This window comes from Lonchura striata, chromosome 3 (genome assembly GCF_050655825.1).
Source record: "Lonchura striata isolate lonStrDom1 chromosome 3, ASM5065582v1, whole genome shotgun sequence".
NCBI lineage: Eukaryota > Metazoa > Chordata > Aves > Passeriformes > Estrildidae > Lonchura > Lonchura striata.
Window position 1 is genome coordinate 23639112 of NC_140705.1, and position 26354 is coordinate 23665465.

The window sequence follows — 26354 nt, forward strand, 5'->3', positions numbered from 1 at the left end:
TCATATTTCCTTCACTACAGTTTAGAAAAAAATGTAGTCTAGTCTATGTAAATTAACCATACATTTGAAACAAAATAGAATTCCCCAACAATGAAAGTTTGGTCACTGCATTCTCTTATTCTTCACCTATTAAAAAGACAACAGTATTCATGGCTTGTGACTTTTGCCTTCTGTAATGTGTATTTTAACTACATTTTCACAATTTTTGTAGTAGCCTTATATCTCCCTTATTTCACAAAGCTGTATTATGATTTTAGAAGTAATGGGATTATGTTACTGGAACTCTGAACTGACATCAATGCAAAGCCACAATCCTGTAGCTGCAAGATGTTGTGAATATCCTTTATTTTCCATCTTCTAAGCCTACTAGCCCTACTAATATTGATACAGGAATAAAGACCTGGAAATTTTAAGTTAGAAGACCTCTTGACAATGTAGCCATTGTGCAGCATGTCTCTAAATCTATCTCAGACACTGGGTAGTCTCTCAGGCAGGAGGAACTGCCCTCTAGCAGTACCTGTTCCTTTTCACACACTCACTACTACAGAGAACCAGGACTGAGCACCATACATTAGAGACCTAATCCCACATTTTGTACTACTTGTCAAGGAACACAGAACCTGTCTGTAACAGCAGCAGTTTGGAGTACCAGTTCCTTTTTGGCTAGTTTTCAGATTGTGCACCTGAATAGCATAAAGCTATGTTCAGTGGTCTGCATCCAGGTTAAAAAGCCTTAACCTGCTTACTCCAACTGGTCAGTGACTGGATGGCAACTCAGAAGCCTTTATTCAGATCCTTGGCAACAAGATTTCAAACAATGACATCATCTTGAACATTCTCCTAGTCTGAAAACCTAAAATTTATTCATATCCAAACAATTTTATACAGGAATTTCAAATCAACACAGTTGGGACTTGTGGACTATTCTGATAGAGTTCTGAAACCATGATCCTAACAGCAGTGATGTCTTAAAATTCAGAGACTCCTATGCTGTCCCTGATTCACCATTTGCATATCCCTTTCAGGGAACTGTGGCTGAAGAGTGGAGGAGCACCCTTCCCTCATGTTTGATAACCACAGTAAAACTAAAGATGTTTAACACTACTGGCAATAATCACCAATGGCTAGATAGATTGTTTGATGTGGTGAACCTAACTATTTATTCCTTACTGAGGATACTAAATTAAGTGCCTCTCCTTCCCACAGCCACCAATTTTCAAAAAGCTTGTATGAAATTATCTTTGCAATTGTCAAACGTGACCAAAACAGACTAAATGAAGTATTTTTGAGGACTAAAGTGAGTAAACAAAAACCAACAAAAAAAACCACACCCAAACAAACAAAGCCCAAACATACAAAAACAAACCCCAAAAAACAAAAAACCCCCAAATTCAAAGCCAAGCAAAAAACCAAAACACAAAAACCAACCCCCACCCAAATGAAACAATACCCCCAAAAAAACAAAAAAAAAAAACCCAAGCCCCCAACCAACCAAAAACCCCCAAAACAAACAAACAAAAACCACCAACAAAACCAAAACCAATAAAAAACTAAACTAGTCAGAAGACACTTATTTCAGTGATGAATTAATGTCAAAAATATGCCAGGATGCACAGAAGTTAACCCAGGTCCCCTGGAAGCACAAATCCACCTGTATGAAAACCCACTCACAAACCCTGAATGAAATCTTCTCTGGTTAACTCAATCAGCATCATTTCTTGTTAATAGTGAGGTTGTTTTTAAAATCTGCTTTACTCGGCCTTCAGACTGTTTCACCTGAGTCCCACTGAAATTACTGAAAAGAGCATGAGCCTCTGCAGTCTCCAGAGCTACAACACGTATCATCTAAAAGTTCAATCTACATAAATTCACATCGCCAGAGAATGTAAATATAAACTGCAAAAGTATCTTGAAGTAAAAATTGTGTTGATACTAAAGAGTAAAATGTAAGCCCCTTACTTCCACCATGTTGTAACAATGCGTTCAGATTCTACCTCACTTATACACTCTCTCCCCGCAGAAAACGAACAGCAAAACATCTTTAACAGAAAGCCTAATTCAATATATCGAGAGTGGTTTCTAACTAAGTACAACTCAAACCTAGTATTTCGCTTATGAACCCTTTAAATACATATCCACTCGTGTTTGAAGTGCTGAAGCGCCGAGAACGGAAAGCGAAACTAGCTCACTCTGCCACAGCTGAGAGACACAGACAGTAAACAAACAGCATGTGCCTTTTTAACTTGCCCTGCGCTGTGGCAATCACGCGAAGGCATTACTAGGAGGAAGCAGTGAGAAAGGCGCAGTTCAAAGCCGCGAGTGTCCACGGGCGCGGTCCCAGCGGCTGCCACGTTCGTCACAGAGGGCTCTGGGGATGCCCCGTGAGCTGCACACCCAGGCAGGGACAGACGGGCGATGGCGGGTCCGCCGCTCAGGCCAGGGCCCGGCTCCTGCCCGGCCTCCGTGCTGCGGCGGCGTCCGACCCCCAGCCTCGGCCCCGGTGCACTCGCGTGCGCCGCTCCTCGCCGTAGGGACCGAGGTGTCCCGGCCCTCCGCGCCGGGGCCCGGCAAGACTCACGGCGGACGCGTGTCCCCGCTGGGCCCGGCCCGCGGACAGGCCCCTATGGCGGCCCCGCCGCCCCGCGGAGCATCCGCGGCCCCGCTCGGCCCATGGCGCGGCCCCGGCCCCCGCCCCGGGCCCGCCCGGCCGCCGGGGCTCCCCGCGGGGGGACAGCGCCCCACGACTGCGGCCGGGGCCGCCGGGCCGGGCCCCTCGCAGAGGGGGCGCTGAGCTGCGTGGTAACGAGAGTAAAACAAACCGAGCTATCTCTGGAGCATCTCTCGTACGAGACTGCAGGGGCTGAGCCTGCTCAGTCTGGAGAAGACACGGAGGGGATTTCGTTAATGCGTAGAAATATCTCAAAGGTGGGTGCCGAAAACATGGTGCCAGACTCTCTTCAGTAGTGCCCAGTGACAAGACGAGGAGCAGTAGCCATAAACTGAAATACATGAGGTTCCATTAACTGTGAGAAAGAACTTCTTTACACTGAGGGTGGCAGAGCACTGGGACAGACTGCCCAGGGAAGTAGTAGTGTCCCTCTCCGGAGACACTGAAAAACCACCTTGGATGTGTTCCTGTGTACCCAGCTCTAAGTGACCCTGCTTTGGCAGGGGGGTGGGACTGCATGACTTCCAGAGGACCTTACCAACCCTAACAGTTCTGTGATTCTGTGAAAACAAAACCCAGCCGAACAAACATGATCCCCACACTGACAGGCCTCTCTCACATCTCAGAGAGGAGTTTAAACAGCAAAACTAGAAAGCAGAAATAGCAAGCTGTGAACAAATGGGAAGAATATCAACATTTTAAGTGGGGGCCTGTGCCTTCCTCAGCCAAGCACCAGCAGCTCACCCTGGCTCTGACACGGTCAGCCTAAGACATAATGGGAAGGGCCGTAAAAGGAAAACAAGGAAAACAATTTATTATCAGGACTGTAACAGTGATTCAGGAAGTGTCAACTTCTTTTTACACTTCATCCCTTAAGTTTTCAAAGTAAAGCATCAAATTAATTCCCAGGGTTTGGAAATATAGGATGAACTAGTGCTGTAATTCAGGAGTACAGCGTAGGACAAGACATTAATTTGCTAAAACAGATGTGGGGATAAAAAAAGCTCTGGGGGCCTCCCCCACCCTATCTAGTCAGAGGCTAATCTTTATATTTACACGAATATATTATAAAGACTAAAATTCTCTCCAACAGATAGGCATGATTCAGTGAAGCCAGGAGGAGCAGTGTATACTTACATGAGATTTCTGCTGCAAGCCACCCATATTACATCCCACGTGCACAATCACATATTAGCACTCAACCCCCACAGAACGCCGTTTTTCTGTTGTTACAGGCAAGGCTTTTTCATTCCCAATAGAATAATTGAATTATTTGAATTTGAAGTGACCTTCAACATCATGTAGTTTCAAACCCCCTGCCACGGGCGGGGACACCTTTTGCTACACCAGGCTGCTCAGACCCCCAACAAACTGGCCTTGAACACTGCCAGGGATGGGGGATCCACAGCTTCTCAGGGCAACCTGTGCCTCACTGTCCTCATAGTAAAGGATTTTTTTTACTAATATGTCATGTTTAATATCTAAGAAGAGGCACACCCAGGTAGGAGAAAATCAGCTTTGACTCCAACTTCAAACGAGAAGCAGCGCTAATGATAACCATTGTAGCCATGAGCACCCCGTCTCAAAGCCTCGGGTGGCCTTGCTGTGTCATCACTGCTCACCCAGCAAGGCAGCACGCCAGCAGCACCCAGCTCCCCTGCTCCTCACCACCTCCGGCTGCCCGAAGCGGCACCCGGCCTTGTCGGGCAGCCCCTTGCCTCTCACTCTCCACAGGGCAGCTCTGCAGCCCACGGCCGATGCCGGCCCCCACAGCCCTTGCACCCCCAATTCCCGCCCCGCTGCCCAAGCCTGAGCGCTCACCTGCCGCTCGAGAGAAGACACACACCTCCTCATCCTCCTCAAAACGCTCAAGGCAGTAGACAGCTGCAAAGGTTCACAGATTCATACACGTGGTTTTCTTCTGGAATAAAAAGACTCTGATACGCTTTAAAAAAATAGGTTTCGTCCAATTTTAGAAAGCCTGACAAGGCGTGTGCTGACAGCAGGTGATAACTGTCCTCACTGAACTGGACGGGCAAATGACCAGGGCCACAAGACTCAATGGCCTCGGCACCGCTGTTATCTCCGCAGCCGCGGCACTGAGCGCTCTCCCGTTACCTCGTCGGCAATTTGCCTGTGCCAAGGTCCCGGCCTGACCGCAGCCACAGCGGAAATCGCGGCTCCAGGACATCGCCTGTTTACCTCGGCTCCCGCTCCCGGGATCGCGCCTGCCGGGATTCCCACTCACGGAGACTACAGCTCCCGGCAGCCTTTGCTCTGCTGCCCTTCCCCTGGTGTGCCGCCGCGGACTACGCTCCCCAGCAGGCCTTGCACAGCACCGCCGCTGGCGGCAGAGGCGGCAAGGGCCGCGGTGCGCTCTGGGACGGGGAGTCTGTGCGGTCTCGTGTCGTAGCGGCCCGCGCGGGAGGCGGCGCTCTGACCTGGCGGGTTCGCCCGGGCCGTGTCCCGCCGCTCCCGCCGCCGGCCCTGCTCGCCGGGAAGATGGCTGCCGTCCGCAGGGCCCGCAGGGACTCCCGCTGCGTGGTGCGCTTCTCCGACCGAGAACTCTGCTAAGTGCCCCTCGCGGGCAGGGAGGACACACGGACCAAGCGGGGGAGCAGAGCCCCCGGGACGGGACAGCGCCGCCCGAGTGTCGGCAGCATGGTGAGCGGGCCCGGGCGGCGGGGGCTTGGCTGCCGCGCAGAGACAGCCGGGCGGGACCAGGACGAGGGGAGTGTGCGTGGGAGCGGCCCCCTGGCCGAATTGCTGGCTGGCAGCCCTGCCCTGCCCTGCCCGGCACCGGGCGATGGCGGTGGGAATCGGGCCGTGACCCCGCCCCACCGCGGCTTGGCACGGCCGCCTCCCGCGGGGGGTTTTGATGAGTGGGGCTGCCGCGTTCTGGAGCGATCCAGCCCTCCGTAGGAACGCGTGAACAAAATCCCTGTGTCATTACAGGGGAGCGTGCCCTTCCTTTCCCTTTCCTCCCTCAGAAATGTGGTGGCATAAAGTCACTCAGTAATTCAAAGGACTCCGTGGGCCACGGACTCGAGTTGAGTTTGTCATTTAACATATCAGGTATACTCCTTGGTCCGGCATTGCTTTATTGACTGCGCCTCATTATGGATTCAAGTATCCATGATGAGAGCTCGATCATTCAAAGTTAAACCATTTCCATCACACACGAGCTGTTAAAATGTTTCATCACTTATTTTTGAACACAGTGTTGTTTCTACAACATTTACAGAAAAATAGGGTGGCTTTCTCATTTTTTTATAAAACCAAGAGGAATGTTAGCTGGCAGTCACTGTTTCGCTTTGCCGTGCTTGCTCCTCCCTGAGTTCTGTACGGTTCACACATAACTGTTCAACTGGTGACGCTGAGCTTCAGACTGTTTCTGATATTGGTTTTATTTTGCTGAAACAGAGATCAGAACTATTAAACATTACAGACAGTTTAGTGAGCGGTTAATGTACTCTGAGGAAATCAGCATGCAATTATTGATTGCAAAACAAAACTGAGCTGTGCAAATAAACTAGTTCTGCATTTGGCAAATGGTTTCTAAAGCTTTGCAAGCAAATCAGCTACTTATTCTGAATCTACTCAGCCGACTTCATTTTTTATGAGTTGCTGCCTAAATCAGATGTTTACTTTTGACATGTTACCTTTTGGTAGCTTGACAGACTACTACTTTCCTCATGGAAAATTAATCAAGCCAGTCAGCCAGTACACAGTAGGATGTCTTCCTTTGAATGAAGTCACTGTTCCATGTGACAGCTGACTTGTATCAGGGGAAAGGCCAGCAGCACAACGATGAAAAATCTAGATTTATCCCCTAAGTAGCAGTTAGAGCATAGCGTTCTCTGAATTTTAGAAACTCTTAAGTACAACACAAGTATTCTCAGAGTGGGGGCAAAGAGCCAATTTTTACACGTTGTGAAGTTCTTTAGGTGTGATCTCATGAGCTGTCTGCTGGTGAAGGTCTTCGCTTCACAGTACCTCTGTTTACTCACTTGTCCTAGCAAAATCGTAGGGTTTCAGCAGGTCAAATAAATAGTGGAAAGGTTTTAATAAACTTCAGTTTTCCAGTTCATTCCTCTGCTGTAGCAATGAATTAATTCCTTTACCGGTAAGTTTAGAGGGCTGGCCACTTAGGCTGCCACTACTGCCAGAGACCGACCTTTGATATGAGAGGTTGCAGATCACACATGCATACAGTATAGAGAAAGTAATGACAACACTTCGGTTGTAATCAGTTTCATGATGGGTTTTGACAACTTTTAGCCTGAAATACTTTCATAGTATTTTTGGTTTTAGTTGAGAGCATATTTAAGTTTCAAGAGCATTAAATGACATTTTGGATACAGTTGGTCCTCTACAATGTCTGACTGTGACTCAGAAATTAAGAAGTAGGGCAGCTGAACAGAGAGAAGGGGTTGAAAATCAAGAGTTGAACAGACTAGTGAAATACAAAATTTTTGAATGAGGTAAACTTCATACAGCTTCCTAAGCTTCTAAGTAGTTTCAATGCTTAAATCAGTTTGTTTACAGACTTCAGGAGTTAAAGGTTTTAATGGGCGTGGCTTTATGCACAAGAAGATAGTGTGTTGATTTAGTTTAGAAGTTGCTAATTTCTGCATTTTGCAGATAAAGCCAGGCTTATTCTGCCCAGACTGGAGAGCTACCTGGACATAATTCAGCTGCAAGCAAGAAGACTTGCGCTGTGCACAGACAGAATTAGGCCATATTTCTGTCAGCCCAGTGCCATAATAATGCACTTACAGATACCCATTTCAGAGCTAACTTGTTCCTAGACTGGCCCTGCTTGGCCAACAAAATATTCCTGGATGCTAGTAATGTGGTAGGACTGTCACAACTCATAGGGTATTAACTGCTTGCAATTAAATTCTGGAATCAAAGCCCATGAAATTTCCAAGTTACTTACTTCTTGCTGAGATTTAATGCCACTAGTCTTTTATAGTGTTCTGGCTCACCTGTTTCCTCTACTGGGAAATTAAAAATGTACAAAAATTAAAAATGAGAATGTAGAAGTAGATGCAATATCTGTTTATCTTCAGCCAACCAACCATGTCTATCAATTGTAAATGATAAATTATCTGAAACATCAGTGAAAACACTTTTACAGATGACAAACCAATATGTTTATTGTCTTTGGGGAATCTGAAGACACGTACTAATTCCAGGGAGGTGCTTGTCACCAAGACAGAGAGATTAAAGGTTGCCTTCCCATCATGTTTGCTAGTATTCCGTGGTTTGATCAGAAGTTCCAGATGCTCTAAAAATGGTATAAATTTTCTGAGTACAAGAATGCTTTGATTTCTGCACTTTGTGCAGGAGGTAGGGATTTCTTTTTGAGAGCTTGGTAGAATCTCACTGACAGAATGTCACTTCAAGTCTCTGAGTACAGAGTACAATAGGAAGGAGTGGGAAATAAAACTTTTTAAAGTAGTTGTGATAATCTTAATGTCAGGTTTGCCTTCTTGTAATCTTACTTTGCATTATCTACTTGCAGAACTACAGATGTGAATTTCAGTGCAGAATGGTAGAAAAACTGGTTTGCTTCAGCTGCAGGAAGAGCCTTAAAAAAATATCTTGGTTGAGATTTTGGGGTGTTTTTTCCCCCTTACTGGCATGTTGTTGTCATTGTAATGGCTTGTCAGTAATGCTCAGAATTAGTTTTAGTGTAGACTCCATAAATCTCAGTATATTTCACTATGATAATTAATTTGCATATTTTAAAGTTTTCCTCTTAAACTAGCCAGCTTAACTTCCTATGTAAAGCCATGTTAGGTTTAGTCAAAGGTCTTATTTCAGGTTTTATTTGTTTAACCTGTCTCACAGCTGTACTGTAAATAAAACCAACTGTCAAGCTCTCATGCTAGCATTGTATTTTCCAGTACTTCCAATACCATTTTTTGTTTAGTTTCACATGTATATGTAAAGTATCTATTGTTATTCAAAGCACTTTTGTGCTCTTGCAAAGATTAAACAAATTAAAACTACTGGTTATCTTTACAATGAGAAGATAGTGATTAAATTTTAATTTGTTGGACAAAGCACATTTTTGTTTAATACTGAAGCATTTGCTCTGTGCTTTGACATAGACACAGTATATTTAGTCAGGTATGCCAGTGTATTGCAGCATGGAAGCCTTCAAGTGATACACAGCTCATCTGTTGGAGTAACAAGTCTAAAATGCAAATCCCATTTTCATTTAGTTAATATGGAAGTACAACTGATCTCATTAGTCTTAAAATTAATTTTTATCATCAAAAAGGAAGTATGCTTAATTTTTTTTAATGTGTGTCCATGACAGTTGTTCTTTGTGAATGGGCTGTAGGGACTTATGCAGACCCTGTAATCACATTTGACTGCTCTCTACTAGGCAGAAGCTGAAGAAGATTGTCACGCTGATTTGGTAAGAACTGATGACAGTGAAAGATCTGGTGAAGCAAATCTTCAGGTATGTCTCTCATGCTAGTGAGTTTTTACAAACATAGTTCTGCTGTGATTCAAACTTCATCACTTATTTTCATTTGTTTACTACGTATTTGTTGATCTGACAAATGCTTAATCTGCCTGCCCCTCCAGAAATGAGACAGATTTTCCATTGTGTTCCAAGTGTCAAAATTCAGTCTCTTCAGCTATCTGTGTAGATGAAAAGAAAGCTTGTGACAGATCTGGAATTTCTTTGAAGAACTGTAGAACTTAGACAGCAGTTTCTGTGATCAAATTCCAGTTTAAGTTGTCACTCTCTACTGGACCAGAAAGCTGATAAAAGGAGTGTAATAGAAAAGTGTATTCTTCTACAAGACTAGATTTCTGTGTAGTTGCTCACCAGAAGTTGTGATGATTGCAAGAGCTGTGTTAAGTGTAACTTCAAAGATGCTGAAAAAAAAGGCATGGTAGGAGTTGTAACTTATATTATTTCACAGAACATAGTCCATACTTTTTAAAAGAGAAAGGAGTAAGGTCGTATTTGTATACTATATAAATTACTATTTTGAATGTTAGATAACTTAGAATGCTTGTGTACAAAAGCCTGGATTTTCTAAATTTTAATTTTAAGAGCTAATTGACTTCTTGCTTATTAGAATTCTACATAAACAAGAGCAAATGCGATCATGTCATGCACTTTTCTATGGAATCTTAGGTCATAATCATAGTACTAACAACCACTTCTTGAAACATCAGTTTTTCTTCTGAGGTGAACAGTCCAGAAAAAAAGCACTTTTGTTATTGAATGAGACTGAACATGTACTTGTGCACTTTTTTTGTTTTAATTTACTATAAAACAATTGCTTATTCTCTGTGCCTAAATTCACTGGAGCCATCTAAGACTTGGAAATGTAAAGCACAGTTATGAAATTCTTCTTTGTGTTTGTATTTTTTAATTTTTCCTCAGAAGATTCACTGTCTGAATATGTCTTACTAAGTAAAATTAATAATGTTTTTTAGGCAGAGCTTCAGATGTTCAGAGCTCAGTGGATGTATGAGCTTGCCCCAGGTGTGAGTTCTAGTGGGTTGGAACCTGTGCCATGCAGAGCATCATCAAAAGAACTTGGACTAAAGTCTGTTGATGCCAGGGGAAAACAGGAGATAGCAAAAGAGGAAAAGGTACAGAAAATGATGCATAATTTTGAGGTTTTATTTATCTGTATTACTGTTCCACTATAACTTTTCTGTAAGCTAATGCTGAATTAAATCCGGAGAAACAACAGAGCTTATTATCTTGTTAGTTCCATACTAGTGTCTACATATTCCTACACTGATTTTTCTAGTCTTTATGTTTGCCTTGGTGTCATCTTCACAATCTGCTTTATGAAAGACTATGTAAGGGGCAAGCAGCAGGAATACAATAGTTCCTTGACTGGGATTTTCAGTTATGTCTTGTAGCACATGAATATGTCTTCTCTATTTATGGACTTATTTTGTTATCTCTGTCCTAGGTACAGTAGGTGAGATCAAAAATAATTCTAAGTCAAGTGACGTTGCACTTATTTTTATAAGGAATTAAAGAAGTGCTCTGTGTAATTTATTGTGCAGGCAAAAGAACTTTTCCTGAAGGCAGTGGAAGAAGAACAAAATGGGGCCCTTTATGAAGGTAATATGGAAGTCTACAATGAACACCCCTGTTGTTGAGAAATGTAACATCTGTGATTTATGGGCAAATCTTCATGGTGCCAGTGAACATAAACTACAGGCTAACCGTGGTTTGAGAGCTCTATCATTCAGATAAGCAAACAAACATGCTATAGAAGGAATCATCATGTCACAGTTCTAAGGTTGAGGTAAAGTAAAAATTACATCAAGGAAGGAATTTCTAGCTTTCAAGCAAAATAATGTTAGAACGCCTCTTTATGTGACTTCTGCAACTTGAAATTAGCATAGTAATTAATCAAGGCAATAAACTATTTCCTGTGCTCACAGTTCTCATAATTCCACTATGAACAAAACCACTATGAACTAATGTTCTGCTTTAATGCTTCATTGTTTGGTTGTGGGGGTTTTTTGGTGCTTTTTTTTCTCTTTTTTTTTGGAGAGGGCTCTTTGGGTTTGGGGGGTTTTTGTTTCTTTTTTTGACTAACACAGCATGCTAAAATAGCTTTTCGAAGAATTTCTGCAGTGAACATTCAGATCCGGTAGTCTTTGAGGTTTGTCATAAAATATTTAAGGCACTTAGCTTGCTTACCTGCACTCTTGCTATCAGCACTAGTAAAAATGGAAATTCAAAGGTTTCTTTCATATATTTAGTTTTCAGAGTCTAGAGAGCAAGAAGTCTGTTCTAACTTCCAAGACCTGTAGGTCAGTTAGTGAAGATACCAATTTGCTCTTTCTTTCATGTGAGAAAGAAAGTGAAGCAGAATGTGTGTACCATCCTGCTCATCCACCAGAGGGTTTGGGCACCATGTTTAAAGTGCAGGTGCAAAATAAATTGAGAGAGAACTCTGGAAGCTCCTGAACTCAACCACCTGCTTAATACAAAATTCCCACTTCGCCATGGGAATTTTCCTTCATTTTCAAGGTTGTTTCATATCTCATATTAGCTGAGAGAAATACGAGTCCCCCGTAGTTAATAAAATCAGTTGTCTCAGTTTCTAATTTGTTATGTGTTTTTACAGGGCAAAATTTCTTTAGGCTAAGATATGGTGGGTGTTTGATAAAGGATTAAATGCACAGTAAAAAATATGTCAGCACTAAAAATCTGGTACATATTTAGAAAATCATATAGTCAATTGTGAAGGTTCCATCTGAATAAATTAGAAAAAAAAAAGGTGAGGAAAGCAGTCTATTTAAACATTGTTTATATTAAATGAAAGCTGTGGCTTCATCTGCTTCAGCGCACTCCTTGTATGTCAAACATAGGAGGAAAGAAATACTAATATCTAATAGTTCCATTTACAAAAGTGTTTCAGACATCTGGATTGCATGAATGTGAATTCATCTTTTTCAATTGAATTTGATTTGAGACTTAGAGAAGCTAAACTGAATTATTTCTACATCTGTATGATACCTTAGAGGCATGGTCCTACGCCAGACACAGATATATTACTGAGCACATGTTGGGACATCTGTTTGCAGGCCAGGCTTTTATTTGCTGACCTGGCCCAGGTCACCAGAATCCAAGCCTGCTTCTGAAATCTGCTGATACCTGATGTTTGTGAGACAGTTATGTCCTGCAGCTTGTTCTTGCTTAAGTACAGTAGAGGCCTTGTCTGCAAGATTAAATGTGGAAGTTGAGACTGATCTCTGTTTAGTTGGCTGCTGGTATTTCCAGTCCTCAACAGCCAAGGGATACTATTTGTCAGTCACTGGCCTTGACATGAACTCGAGGAAACAAGAACATTTACTAGCCCCAAACTCGAGTTTCTCAGAGTCATCATACAAATTCTGAGCTCTGCACTCACTGATGTTTTATTTGAGTTTTGGTTTTAAGAGTCCAAGCTGAAGAAGAATTGCCCTCGGATCTTGGTATCACAATGTGGGAATATGAAGGAACGTATGCATGCACACTTGAGCTTACTACTCTTATTGAAATAGATTGAATGTGCATAATTGAATTAATTTAAATTAAGAAGGATTCACAGAGCTGACTCAGAAGGACATTCTGCAGCTTAATAACTGTTTGTTACCACAGTGATCTTCCTGAACCTCTTTCTCTACTCAGCATTTGTAGGATCTTTGTAGTGCTAATGGCAGAAGAATTTTCTGTATGTGTGAGAAAACTGCAAAACCCAAGCTGTCAGGTGTTTCTTCATGTCCCATAGTTTTGTGACAAGGCTGCTTTCCATACTCTTGGCGTGTTGAGTGGCTTGCATCTCTGCCTTCTTTAGTTCCCAGGGGTTTACATAGAGAAATTGATATATTTTGCATCTGTTGTTGAAATTTTAAAATTGCAACTATATTTTATTCATCATTCTCACCTTTATAGTGTTGTATATGTCTGAAAGCCTGTCTGTGCTATACCAGGGACTTAAGGTACCTGCATACATTTTCTCTTTCATTTAACTTATGGGTAGTTACGGATATACTGTCTAAAAGCTCTACAGCTTTTTGGGAAATCTTTGTAAGTGCTAGGCACTAGACAACATCAGGAATTCATAATGTTTTAATGTAAGATTTTCTACACTATAGTTGAATTTGTAGTAATTAAGGTAAATCTGTAAAAGCTGAAATACATATGAAATAACTCTTTATTCTGAAAAAAGTACATGAGGTTTTTAGTTTTGAAAACAGGTACTTAATGTTCCTCTCTTCTGTATTGAATTTAAACCTAACAGTTTAGACTAAATAAGCTTTCCTAGGCAAAGGCATTTTCCACCTTTTTAGTGCTTTTAGCTGAACCCATCTCCCTGAAAACAGTCTTTGCTTGATGTGTGAACATCAAACCTTTATTTTCAGCCATCAAGTTTTATCGTCTAGCCATGCAGCTTGTACCTGATATAGAGTTTAAGATCACCTATACACGGTCCCCAGATGGTGATGCAGTTGGAAAGAGGTGGTAAGTATGAAATTTTACTAATTAAGTGCATAGGAGTACTGAAACACATGACATTTTGTTTCTGAAGGATATCGATATTCTGCTGTAACATGCCCTTGTAAGTCTCTTAGTATCTGGAAAACTTACCTACTCTCACTTGAGTAGATGATATTTTTTGAAGACAGTAACAGGCTTGTTTGGAGCTAGCTAATTTCAGGGGGAGGGATTACAAATAGTTATGCTGTTGCTTAATTAAAAAAAAAAAAGCATCAGCCACTATTTTGATTTTTGATTTTCAGATTTAGGATCATATAGGATGGCAAAATGGTTAATTAGTTAAAGCTTCATACTAATAAAATAAGCATCTTAATTAAGCAAAGGAATAATCTGTTCCTGTGCTAACACAGGCAAATGAGAGCATTTGCAGTAGAGCAATACATTTAGAAGCTCAGAGACTGCATTCTGAGTGATCTAGTCTTTCATCATTACACACATCAGAATACCCCTAACCTCAGTACAAGGGATGTGCAGTGACTTAGGGCTGCCGTAATTCCTTGAGCCTAAAACTTGAGTTTAAGGATGGCCAAAACTTCTGTTCCAGTCCCCGCAGCCTAACATGGACAAGCTTATGGAACAGCTTCCCAAATTCTTGCTTACTCATAGCAGCGATAAGTGCTCCTGATAGCTGCATCAAAAAATCAAGAATTTTAACATGGAGAAGGAAAAAAGAAAGCACAACTGTGTTCCTGTGGTGTTGCTAGCTCAGCCTTGTTGCCCCAGGACAGTACAGCTCCAGTGTAGCTGTGGACTTAATATAAGAGTTCAAGATGAGCTGAGTGCTTTATTTCCAGCCTTTAGTTTCATATCGGAATGTGTTGCTGGCATGAAATCTTTGCCGTGCATTTGCGCACTAGGAAAACTACTGGATCATGCGCTATAGTAATGTAAAAACCTTGGTTTTTATAGGATTCTTTTCTTACTTTAGCATCAGTTTCTCTACTCCATTAAGCCTCTCTGACCTGAAGCAGGAGTGGTCCTTCTTGAGGGTGGGAAGGCTCTGCAGAGAGATCTGGACATGCTGGATCAATGAGCCAAGGTCAATTGTGTGAATTTCAACAAGGCCAAGTACTGGGTCCTGTGCTTGGGTCACAACAACGCCATGCAGAGCTACAGGCTGGGAGCAGATGGCTGGGAAGCTGCCTGTTGGAAAAGGACTGTGGGGTCCTGGTTGACAGCTGGCTGAACGTGAGCCAGTGTGTGTCCAGGTGGCCAAGAAGCCCAGTGGCATCCTGGCCTGTGTCAGCAACAGTGTGACCAGCAGGACCAGGGCAGGGATTGTCCCCCTGTACTCAGCACTGCTGAGGCCACACCTCCAGTGCTGGGTCCAGTTCTGGGCCCCTCACTGTGAGAAAGACTCTGAGGGGCTGGAATGAGTCCAGGGGAGGGTGATGGAGCTGGCAAAGGTCTGCAGCACAGCTCCTGTGAGGAGCAGCTGAGGGAGCTGGGGGTGTTTAGCCTGGAGAAAAGGAGGCTCAGGGGAGATCTTACTGTTCACTACAACCACCTGAAAGGAGTTTGTATTGAGGTAGGTGTTGGTCTCTCCTCCCAAATAACAAACAGCAGGACAAGAAGAAATGGCCTCAGGGTGTGCTTTGGAGTGAGAATTAAGAAAAAGTCTTCACAGAAAGAGTTGTCAAGCACTTTAACAGGGTGCCCAGGGAAGGGGTTGAGTCACCATGCCTGGAGGTATTTAAAAGATGTGTACATGTGTCAGTTAGGGACATGGTGTAATGCCAGGTGAATGGTTGAGCTTGATGATCTTAGAGGTCTTTTCCAATCTAAATGATTCTACAATTCTGTGGATTTTTATTTGTTTTTTTTAATGTTGCTGTACTGTTTTCAGCACTTTGTGTCATTGAGGGAAAAATAACCAGTAGTCTCAGTTGTTACTCTACTGTTTAAAAGCAGTATTTGTAGAGATGTATTTTTTGGGAGAGATTTTAGTTTGTGCTTTCTGAATTACTGTTGTAGGTGTTTCATACTGCCTTGATGAGAAAAAACAAATTACACATTTAGATTTGAAAAAAACAATTTACAGTGTGACCTGTAGGTACTGGGGCTGACCATACTCATCAAAATAAAGGAAGGTATGTTCAGTGCAACGTCTTACTGTAGTCTTAGGACAGGCCCAAACATAATTGTTTTCTCTGTGATACTTCAAAACCCGTTGGTTGGCCTACTGGTTGCTTGCTTATATTCTCAACACATTCTATTAGCTTGTTTAGAGTAGAATTGAACAGTATTAAAAAGTGACTGTAAGATTTCTTAATTAGCTTGTATACCAAGTCAGGGGTAAAAAAGTGGTTTGTGATGTGCGCTATGAGTTTTGTGTCATTTCTGGTTATTTGGGGCAAGCAAGCAAGCAGCTATTAGAAGATCATATTATGATATATAACTTAGATTTATTTTATTAACGGGTAATGTTCTTTTATCACTTAGTAATCCTTCAAATTTACTGATGAGTAGCAAGCTTGTTGTTTCTGCTCTGCTATCTTGTTCTGGCTCCTGAAATGTATTATTTCTGCCTGTTTACAGAATAGGTACAAAAGTAGTTTGCCTTCATTACTGTTGAATAGACCCACCAAGGATCACTCTTTAGTGAATAACACAAGCGTGAAAAATAATCCTTAATTGTTTCCAGTATCTTACATCATGAGAAGGATTACAAAATACAACTTTCATTAACAACACTTTATTTCCTGCATATGCCGTATCTTAGACAAAGTAAAAGATGAGATTTTTCTTTTCGTGAGGTCAAGAAATTTGTCAGTAACTTAAATAAAAAACTCAAATACAAAATAAAAAACTGGGATGGGAATTTAATGAAAAAGCCCCATTTGTTACTCTCAGAGGCATTCCAGCAATGTCTTAATGACCTTGATCATAGTTCAGTAGTTGTTTTATTGTATGATGAAATGTGATTGCTTTAAAAATGTACAGGAAACAACTCTGTTGAATGGGAGTATGCCACTCGATTGATGCCAAGATGAGGACATCTGTTGGTATGTTTTGTCCAATATTACAGTGTTGGCATTGCCCCTTTTCTAGTGTTGAGGATAGCAAAGAGGATGACAAAATGGCAGATCTCCTGACGGATTTCCAGCAGCAGTTAACTCTTCAGGAATCTTCAGTCAAACTTTGTCAGCCTGAAGTTTATGTCAGCCAGACCCACATCTCAGGTAAGAGTTAAGATAAACTGTAAGAGTTGAGAGGCAGAATTTGTATAGAATTTGTATATTTCACTTCATTCAGACAAAACATTTATCTCCTTCATTCAAAAGCCACCTTTGAAGAAGTGCATACATTATCTCTTTACTTACTTCTGTAGTTAGATACAAAAGAGAAAAAATTATCAACTAGATAAACAAATCTTGTTCTCATACAAGATCTTGTCTTTATCATACAAGCTTTTTCCATGTAGTATTTCTGAGTAGAATTTTCAGGATCAGAGGCATACTTAAAAGTAGCCACTTCTAGGAATGGACTTGCTGAAGTAAGTGTATTCCAGATTTTCTTCTAGTTCTTTTGGTTTTGTTTGCAAATACAATTAGTACTGCAATATTTAAGTGTGAGTAAGAGACAATTGTTTTGTAGACTATGCATCTTTATATTTCTTGATTTTATCTGATTCTGTATGAGATTTTTGCAACAAGTGTCTTTTCAGGGTCAGACAAACTATATAACAAAACTAGAAAGCCTTTTGAAGGTTAATGACTTTCAGTGCTTCAGTTCTAGGACAGTTATCCTGAGACTTCCTTATGCGATCTAAATTGTAGAAACTGTATATGAGCTGTGATCTCTCTTAAACACAGATGCCTTTGTTTTGCATCCTAAATTATCAGTTGCACTTTGAAATCTTGGCCTGATCTCCTTTGTTCTGGTCAAGGAAAGAAAATAAAGAGAAATCAAAACATAAAGAAAACAGGATTTTAAAGATTATTTTATTTTAATAACTGGTGTATTGTCACTTGAGAAAATGTATCTTCTTTTTTTACCAGTAAAGACAAGATGTTGCAGACATTACTCTAAAATTATCTCCGGAGATGTGTCCTTTGAGCAGAAGTATTGATCTTTTTTATTCACTTTTTTATAGCACAAAGAAAACTTCTAAAAAAATCACATCGGCTCAAGAAGTTGGTAGTCTGAAAAGGATCAAAAAGATGCATCTTATCTATAGTGACCTTTTAAGTTAATTTTTTTTTTTTGTTCTCTCTCTACAATGTGGGAAGTAGGATTTTTTACTGGAAAGTCAAGCCAAACCTGGAATTATAAATAACCTGTTGATTTACAGGTTGCATTTAACAAGGATTTCTTTTCTCTTTTTAGCGTTGCCTATGGAAGTACTAATGTACATTTTCCGATGGGTGGTTTCAAGTGACTTGGATCTAAGATCATTGGAGCAATTATCTCTTGTTTGTCGAGGATTTTACATTTGTGCCAGGTATTGTAGATAATTTATCCAGAGTGAAACTTTTTGCACTAGTATGTCCTGCTTTTCCTTCCCATGGACATTTTCATGTTAGGCTCCTCACAGTAATCATCAATTTCTGAGTACACTATGAAATGGTATGTGAGATAGATGACTTTACTGTAATAAAAATCTAGCAGAAAGTATTACTTGCTCTACCTTGTTTGCAAATTAGTGTTTCAGGTCTCCAAAATATGGTCTGTTGTCATGCTCGTATAGCCACACAAAGAAGTGCCAGGGTGTTGCAGTGTTGTGGTTCTGTACTTGGATAAAAATGACACTCTGTTCTTCAGTTTCACTGGGAAGAGGAAAAGGCTTTCAAACACTCCAGGATTAAGTAAATTAGTCAAGGGTTTTAAATTACGAGCTATTTTTGTTAAAGAAAGTTTCTTCTAGTTGCAACCAAACTAAGTAAGAGAGTGTTACTCTCATATATATAAGCTAAACAGGGTTTGCAGGGAGGTTACAGGATTTGCTTTTTTCTTGTTTTCACTAGAGATCCTGAAATCTGGCATCAAGTCTGTTTGAAAATATGGGGCAGGAGCTGCAATAAACTTGTTCCATATGCATCTTGGAGGGACATGTTTTTGGAAAGGCCTCGCGTTCGATTTGATGGTAAGCTGTACTTTTGGAAATAGTTGTAACTGTGTGACAACAGAAACAGTCAGGTGGGTTTGATATTTTTGATGTTATTAGACCTAATTTAAATTAGTTTGTGCATTTCAATTTGTAGATTATCTGCAAAGAGAAGGGAAAGGTGCAAGGAATGAAAATAAAATCTTCCATGTATTTAAGTAACAAAACTATACTCAAAAGTTTTAGATATTGGCTTTTTCATCAGAAATATTTTATGTTCTTAGTTTTTGTTCATGTATCTTCCTTTTCTGTAGGTGTATATGTCAGCAAGACAAAATACATACGTCAAGGAGAACAGTCTCTTGATGGTTTCTATAGAGCATGGCACCAAGTGGAATATTACAGGTAGAGCTGTAGTACAATGAGTGAGTGAAATGTTTCTTAAGTTCTTCAAATCCACCCCTGGCTATCACAGACAATAATCATTTTGTAAAACTGAGTGGGACTGCTACAGTGTGTAAAGCAATGTGTATTTTTTGAGAACAGGTTTTAGAAATAGAATCTAATAATAGATGTAATAATAGAATTCTATGATAATTAGAAATGAGCTTAGAAACATGTTTCATCCTCACTTAAACCATGTAATGTGGCAGAAGTTTGAAGGCTTATAACAGTTAATACTTACTTACAGATTTCTTTCCCTAAACAACTTTTGCTTTACATGTCTGATACAATACATGATGCAATTCAGCAAAGAGAATACATGTGATTATACAAGATCAGTCATTGAGCGTATGTATAATCAGTTGTAAAAATCAAGAGGCTGGTCTTTCTTATCTTACTGTAAATGCCTTGCCATTTGTTTCCTCAGCCTGATTTTTTGCTGTTGTTCACCTTGCTGCTCCCAGCATTTATTCTTTTCATTCTGCTGTCTTTTCTGAGGCTGGAAACAGTTCATAGAAGCCATTGAACCTGATGGCTATTGCTGTAGTCTCAAACATTAGCACAGTACTTCAGTACTAAAAAAATCAATCAGGTTGCAGAACCTGAAAATGTCTGTATGACATTAATAATTCTGTACGGATACTGTAATTGAGATTTGTTGCACTGGTCTCAGTGGATAGGAAGGGAGAAACTTGAGGTCAGTTTTGATCCCAGAGTAGCTACCTTGCTTTGGTAGAGGTGACAAAACTTCATAACTCTTCATAACTTTGTCTTTCACTATTCATAACTCTCTTTTGATTTCTGATCCCTTTTTTTTCTGTTATGTGTGAAGAAATGTGTTTTCAAATGTTATTACCAATTAAGTTCTAAATCCTTCTAGGTAACATCCTGTGATTTTAAAAGAAAACAAGCAGGAAAAGGATATATTTTCTAGGTTTGCATTGTGTAATTATGTTTTTGCAGGTATTTGAGATTCTTTCCAGATGGTCAAGTTATGATGCTAACAACTCCTGAAGATCCTCAATCTATAGTTCCTCGCTTACGGACTAAAAACACAAGGTTATTAAAATAAAGTATTTGGCTCTACAGTTTTCATTTTGCTTTTACCTAGCAATTACTATTTACTTTTGTCTCAGATCTATATCCTCTCTTAGGATATAGATCTCTTGTGTTATATTATAGATGTTTATAATTCTTTCATACGAACTACAAAAAATTTTGATCTTTATGCAAAGATACCTTTCATTTTAGGGTCCTGATAATGTAATTAGATTTCCTTTGTGAGTTATGTGATTTGGAATTTTTAAGGCAAGTAGATGGAACAATCTTTTTAAAGATACTATTTTGTTACTGCCTGCATTCTCACAATTCCTCAACTGAAGGAAAGTGAAGATTTCAGTGGGATATGTTGCAATTAATACTTCTTGATGTTTGGACCTAAAAACATCGAAAATCATTTGCAACTTCAAAACAGGTTTGAGCTGTTCACCAGAAATCTGTAAATATTTAGCAGTAGGCTAGGTAGAACCAGCTACTTAAATTTACTGTCCTGTTTGGGAAAATAAGAAGCAAGTTTTCAAAATTATTTCATCATTTAATATCATTGATTAGGCTTTACTGAATGGAAATAAGAAATCATTTGTATCATTATGCTGTGTAGTCAGTCTTTGTTTCATTGATGATACTTGTATTATAAGAACATCACACTTTTGAGGCACAGAGTATTTTTATGTCCTTGACATTATCCTCCTTTTTAACTTTCCAGAACGGATGCAATCTTGCTTGGCCATTATCGCCTTTCCCAGGAAACAGACAATCAAACCAAAGTATTTGCTGTAATAATGAAGAAAAAGGAAGAGGTAGGTAGGAAAATAGAATAGAGGATAAATAGATTAGCAAGATTTTACTCAGACTGAGTGTTTTAAGGGACCCAAAGATTTGTCTTACATCAAAAGATTAAAAAATTAATTTAATTTTTAAATGGTTAAAAATAAAATATAAATAAATAAGCATGGTGATGTCACTTACATTTGTCCCCAAATCTGTAGTAATTTATTAAGGCAAATAAATACCTGGTTCAAATTTAAACAGTTGTTCTCCCCCTTAGGCTTAGCTTCCATTTATGGTGCTATTAGATGTCAGCATTGTTAATGGGAAAGAAGGATGAGTCTCATTTTCTGAGAACAGATTTGACTGTGTGCAGTTATGCTCCACAACATTTAGTAAAACTAGATAAGCAGTATTTGTTAAGTGAACTCTGAATGATTTGATCAGCTTACTTAAAAATTCTTCTGATTATCAAAGTGCTAGTCAAGAGAAACTTGTGAAGAGTAAGAAGTGTTACAGTGACTATGCACAGTTGCATGGTGTCCTGAATGCTTCTTTTGCTTTCTGTGAAAACTTCTTTCATCATTAACATACACATTTATGTACTTTGAAGGAACAGTTGTACTTGTTTTTAAGTATGAGAGTTTTACCAATCTGATCTCACAGTTACTTAGGATAAATAGTTGCATAATGTGTTCTTTGTAGGTCATGAAACTTCTTATTTCTCTGTACAGAAACCAGTTGATTACCACAAATACAGGTATTTCCGCCGAGTTCCTGCTCAAGAAACAGATCACAGTTTCCATGTAGGACTACAGTTGTGCTCCAGTGGGCGCCAGAGGTTCAACAAACTTGTGTGGATACATCATTCTTGTCACATCACTTGCAGGTGAGTAAATGGAGAACAGGAGTAAAGAAAGATACTAAACTGTAGAATTAAAGGTGATGTTAATTTGTCCAGTACTAAGTACATAAAATGTGAAGAGTCAGAGACTTAGATGGCTTTAACAAAATATAACGAAAGCAGTAACTGGTCCTGATTTGAAATACATAATGAACTTTTATGTAAAGAAATCCCAATATTTTAGTAACCTGTATTAATGATAATAGGAAGTTTCCTAAGTAATATAACCATAGTTTTTTTAGCTTTTTAAAGGATCTATGCAGAGTGTTTGATTTCAGAACTGAATCAGGGTTGAATGACTTAATGTGGTGTTAGTGGGGGGGTGTGGAAAGTGTGTATTCATGAAGATATATATCTTTTCCACTGTAGATGTGCAGACTAAAGATGTTTGTACTTTTCATGTGAGGACTTTAATGTTACTAACTTTATAATTCAGCAGTGCAGTATATGGGCATGTAACCAGCTGTTCTGATCACTTACTAGGCAGGAGCCATGACCACTGTTCTTGCACCTGACGCTTCAAATTACTGGCAAGTTGGCTTTCCAGAACTGGTGTTGGCAGTTAGGGTAGATTTAGTCCTTGTCTTCCAGTGTTCTTAATATTCAGTGTTTTTATAGGAACATAGCTCAGCTATTGAGCTGTGAGAATATAAAATGCAGGAAATAAACTAGTTGTGGGTTGGGAGTATAGGTAACGTCCATAAACAGAAAAATTGTGTTTGTAAAAGCTAATGATGTCATACCTAATTTATATTGCAGACATTCTTTTCAGTGTGAAGTTTCTGTACTGCTCAGGTCTTGGAGCTCATAATAAGAGTGGAAAGGGAAAGTGGTTTCTTAGGTATGAATGTAGAAGTGGATTCTGTATAGTGTGATTCAGTTAAAAGTCAATTGCTTTCAGAACAAGGTATTACAAAAGACTTTATTCCAACTGTAGTTTGATGCACACACTGTACTATGGGACATGATTGCATGAGGGATTCAAACAGCAACTTGTGTCTAATTTAATTTTTACAATGCTCTTTGCAGATCGACTGGTGAGACAGCTGTTACTACTTTCGACATTGACAAAATGTACACCCCTTTGTTCTTTGCACGAGTGAAGAGTTTTACTGCATATTCAGAAAAGCCGCTCTAAGAAACACCTTCTCCTCTCACAACTTTTGCATGAGTAAAAGGTTGTAGCTAATAAGCACTTAAGTTATAAATGTGTATATATTTGGAGCATTTTAAAATTCTGGGAAATTTCTTGAAGGCAGTATGTTCTATTTGATTGTGAATGGCTGGGATTTTGTTAGGAGATTTTGTTTTGATTTTTGTTTTGAGAAACTTATGAGTGTTTAACACCTTTTATCTGTGATAAGAATTTGATAACAAAATTTTGATTTGTTGTGTTGGGTTTTTTTTTTAAATGTTTTTAAATCAGTTTGCTTGAAACGTGAATCTTCATTTGCCTAGACACCGATCCGTTCAAAAGGAATCAATAGGAAAATCTCACTATCCATGGGACAGTGTGTATGGTCTCTGCTGAACACTTGAAATGTGAAAAGGGAGAAAGTTGTCATCTGTTAAACTCTGTGACTTAAAAGAACTTCAAATAAATGTTTTCTTTAAATTAAACTTATTTTGTTTGCCTTTAAGATCTGGCATTTTGTTGACATCAACCTTAAGGAAAAACCGTCAATGGCGAGCAAGCACAAAATATAAAATTTAACTGCAGAGGTACATCCCCACCAATGCAATGGTGGCAGTTGGTCGTCAGTGTAATTTGATCTTGGTAGAAGTTCAGTGTAGCCTGCGTTCTCCACAGGATGTGCGTGGAGGGGAGAGGGATACAGGCAGTGATTTGTTCCCTTGTACTGTAGGATGAGTTTGCAGGTACGTGGCCCTGCTTGGGGACTGTCACAGTGCTGGGCTGAAATGGTGATGTGTACTGCTTGTGCACTGGCCTGGTGTGAATATACAGGTAAGCCGGGCTCACTTGGACATGATTGTAACGTGCTGCAACCCATCATCTACCCTTGCCACACATGCTGTAAACCCTTTGAGCATTTGTTACTAAATAAATTTTGAAGCTGCTGTAGATGTTCAGGTGCTGTGTACTGCTAATCATGAAGTGTTCCTTGAGGTCTGGTGCAGGTACTGTATGCTGCTTCTCCTGCATATATCGCTTGGGGGTGTAGTGCAGACATTGTAATGCTGCTTGTTATGTGTGTATCTTGGATCCTGGAAGAACTGAAGCTTTTTAGTGTAGTTTTTTTTTAAGCCATTTTGCATAATTTACTATTGACCATCTTGTTTCAAAATACTGACCTGGACTTGAGGACTAAAACGTGAAAGCTGTGGAAAGAACTATACTTGTTCTATAATTTATAAACTGTATCTTTGCAAGGAGCTACATGGTTAAAAATACATCAATAAATTATTATTTTGAACATGCAATCCCTTGCAATTTCTTATTTTCCCAATAAGATCTTATTTTCATACAGTTAATGGCGATTAGTTATGAGCTACCATGCATAAACTACATGCCAGGCAAGATTGACAGGTGGAATTAACCCCTTAATGACTATTTATTACACTACTTACATATTATCTGAGAAAAGTAGAGAAGTTTTCAGGTACATGGGTTCTCAGTAAGGATATGTATATCTGAAAGTTGATGATGTTTCTAGCTACTGTAATAAGGCTCCGCCTACAAGACTTTGGTCTGCATCCTTAGACTGCCGTTTCATTTATCACTTCATAAACAGTATGTTTAATAAGGAGTCTGTTGTGTTCTCATTGCTCAAAGGAAAAGCAATGAGAATAACTGCTTAGAATATCAGCTTCATGTTTTGAAATATTGCAAAGTTTGTTAACAGGAAAATCTGTTAATTTCCTACACTTTTTGTTGAGAGTGAAATATAAAGGTCTGATTCTGCCTACTGGGAAGTGTCAAAGTTTTGCCACAAAGAGTCAGATGATATGATTATTAGTTTAGGTACAGTCTTGTCCAGTATCAAGTTGGATGTAATAGAGGAGCCTTGTAACTCAGAGCTTTTTTCATGCCAAGAGTTTGTTGCTTCTTCTGACCTTTTGTTTTTCATTGCTTTGGCATTGTATTAGTCTGGGTGCAAGGAAAAGATAGCTAGTTACAAATAGAGATGTTGATTCAACAGAAGTCTCAAGCAATGATTATTTCCAGAATATATAAAATATTCCTTCACCAAGAAAATTATGTGGCACTTCTACCTATGAAACCGAGATGTGATGAATATGCTTGCATTAAGTGATCTAAGAGTCAAGCTAGTTTTGTGTTTTGAAATGGTTAATGAGCAGGTGCTATTACTGTTTGTTCATATTATAATAGCACCTGTTTTAGCAAAGAATTGGTGACTAGTTGCTTTTCCTTTTTTCTGTATAGTGGTTTTCAGTAGTCTAGGGATCTAATTACTAGTTGCTCTTTTTTTTTATAATTTAGTTTTATTGTCCTTATAATTATCATATAATGACATAAGTTGGTATAACTACTTTACTGCTGTGAAATTGTCCTTTACTAATTGTATTAGTAACTTGACTAAAAGAATAAGATGTGCACCTATACAGTCCTTTTCCCCAAGAGTTTACTGAAGGAGTTGAGACAAGGTAACTTCTAAAAATTGAAGGGGTACTATAACAGGTGACAGAAACATAATTCTTGGAGCTGTAGATCTCTTGTATGCATTGAATTAAAGACGGCAGGGTGCACAGTTTCGTGTAGAGAAGATGCTCAGGTGATTAAATGTTAAACTGATTTGTCTCAGTCTGATTGGAGATTAGCATCAGTTAAACCTTCTGTGTAAAGAGACTCTGTAATTCAGTGCCCTAAGCAGGAGACCAGCAAGCAGACATTGTCCAGCTGCTAGTTCAGCTCCTGAGTCACTCGATATCCCTGAGCCAAGCTGGTCAGGATATAAAAAACATGTGGTGTTTACATGAGGTGCTTTAATGGAAGAGAACAATAGAGTCTGGTTTGTTTGTTTGTTTTAATTCAAAAGAATTCCCTTGGAATGTGTGCCAGGGTATTTGGAAACTTTTGTTGGCTTTAAAGTGGCTTTAGTACTGAGGTTACTGAGGTCACCATTTTTTCTGCAGTCCAATGTGAGAAAAGCATAAAAGTTGCCATGCATTTGTGAAATATGGGTTTCAGAAATTACTATTACTTACGCTACTTAGTATTACTAACAACACCTGTAGAGAAATCAAAGATTTCCATTTGATTGTTGCTCAGTCTGGATTCAAGCTTTGTTCTTTATGCTAAGACTAACAGCTTGCTTATTAAAATGATTTGCATAATTGTTTGCTTGAAAGGAATAATTAACAACTTTGCCTTGCCTCTGGCCTATTCAGTGTCTAGTTCCTGAGTCCTTAAAATAACTGTTAGAGC

General features: G+C 39.7%; 2 protein-coding genes across 8 annotated transcripts in view; one reads left to right on the forward strand and one right to left on the reverse strand.

Moving 5' to 3' along the window:
• Positions 1-4906, reverse strand: part of CILK1 (ciliogenesis associated kinase 1) — a 22752-nt gene extending 17846 nt beyond the window's left edge. For 2 of the 7 annotated variants that reach the window (XM_077782377.2, XM_077782380.2), the window contains exon 1: positions 4490-4886. The gene's annotated coding sequence lies outside the window, so the exon portion shown is untranslated. Of the gene's footprint in view, positions 1-2234; positions 2388-2819; positions 2878-4489 lie in introns of those variants that run through there. The other 5 variants (XM_085574601.1, XM_085574598.1, XM_085574600.1 and 2 more) reach the window with 5 other exon arrangements.
• Positions 2416-24388, forward strand: FBXO9 (F-box protein 9). Its single transcript, XM_085574145.1, has 14 exons — positions 2416-2527; positions 4823-5332; positions 9076-9149; positions 10145-10303; positions 10733-10790; positions 13589-13688; positions 16776-16906; positions 18054-18168; positions 18692-18810; positions 19086-19176; positions 20179-20274; positions 20981-21074; positions 21777-21931; positions 22976-24388. Exons 1-14 carry the CDS (start codon positions 2416-2418, stop codon positions 23082-23084), a joined length of 1923 nt encoding a protein of 640 aa, XP_085430271.1. The 3' UTR covers positions 23085-24388.
• Positions 24389-26354: the final 1966 nt, after the last annotated feature.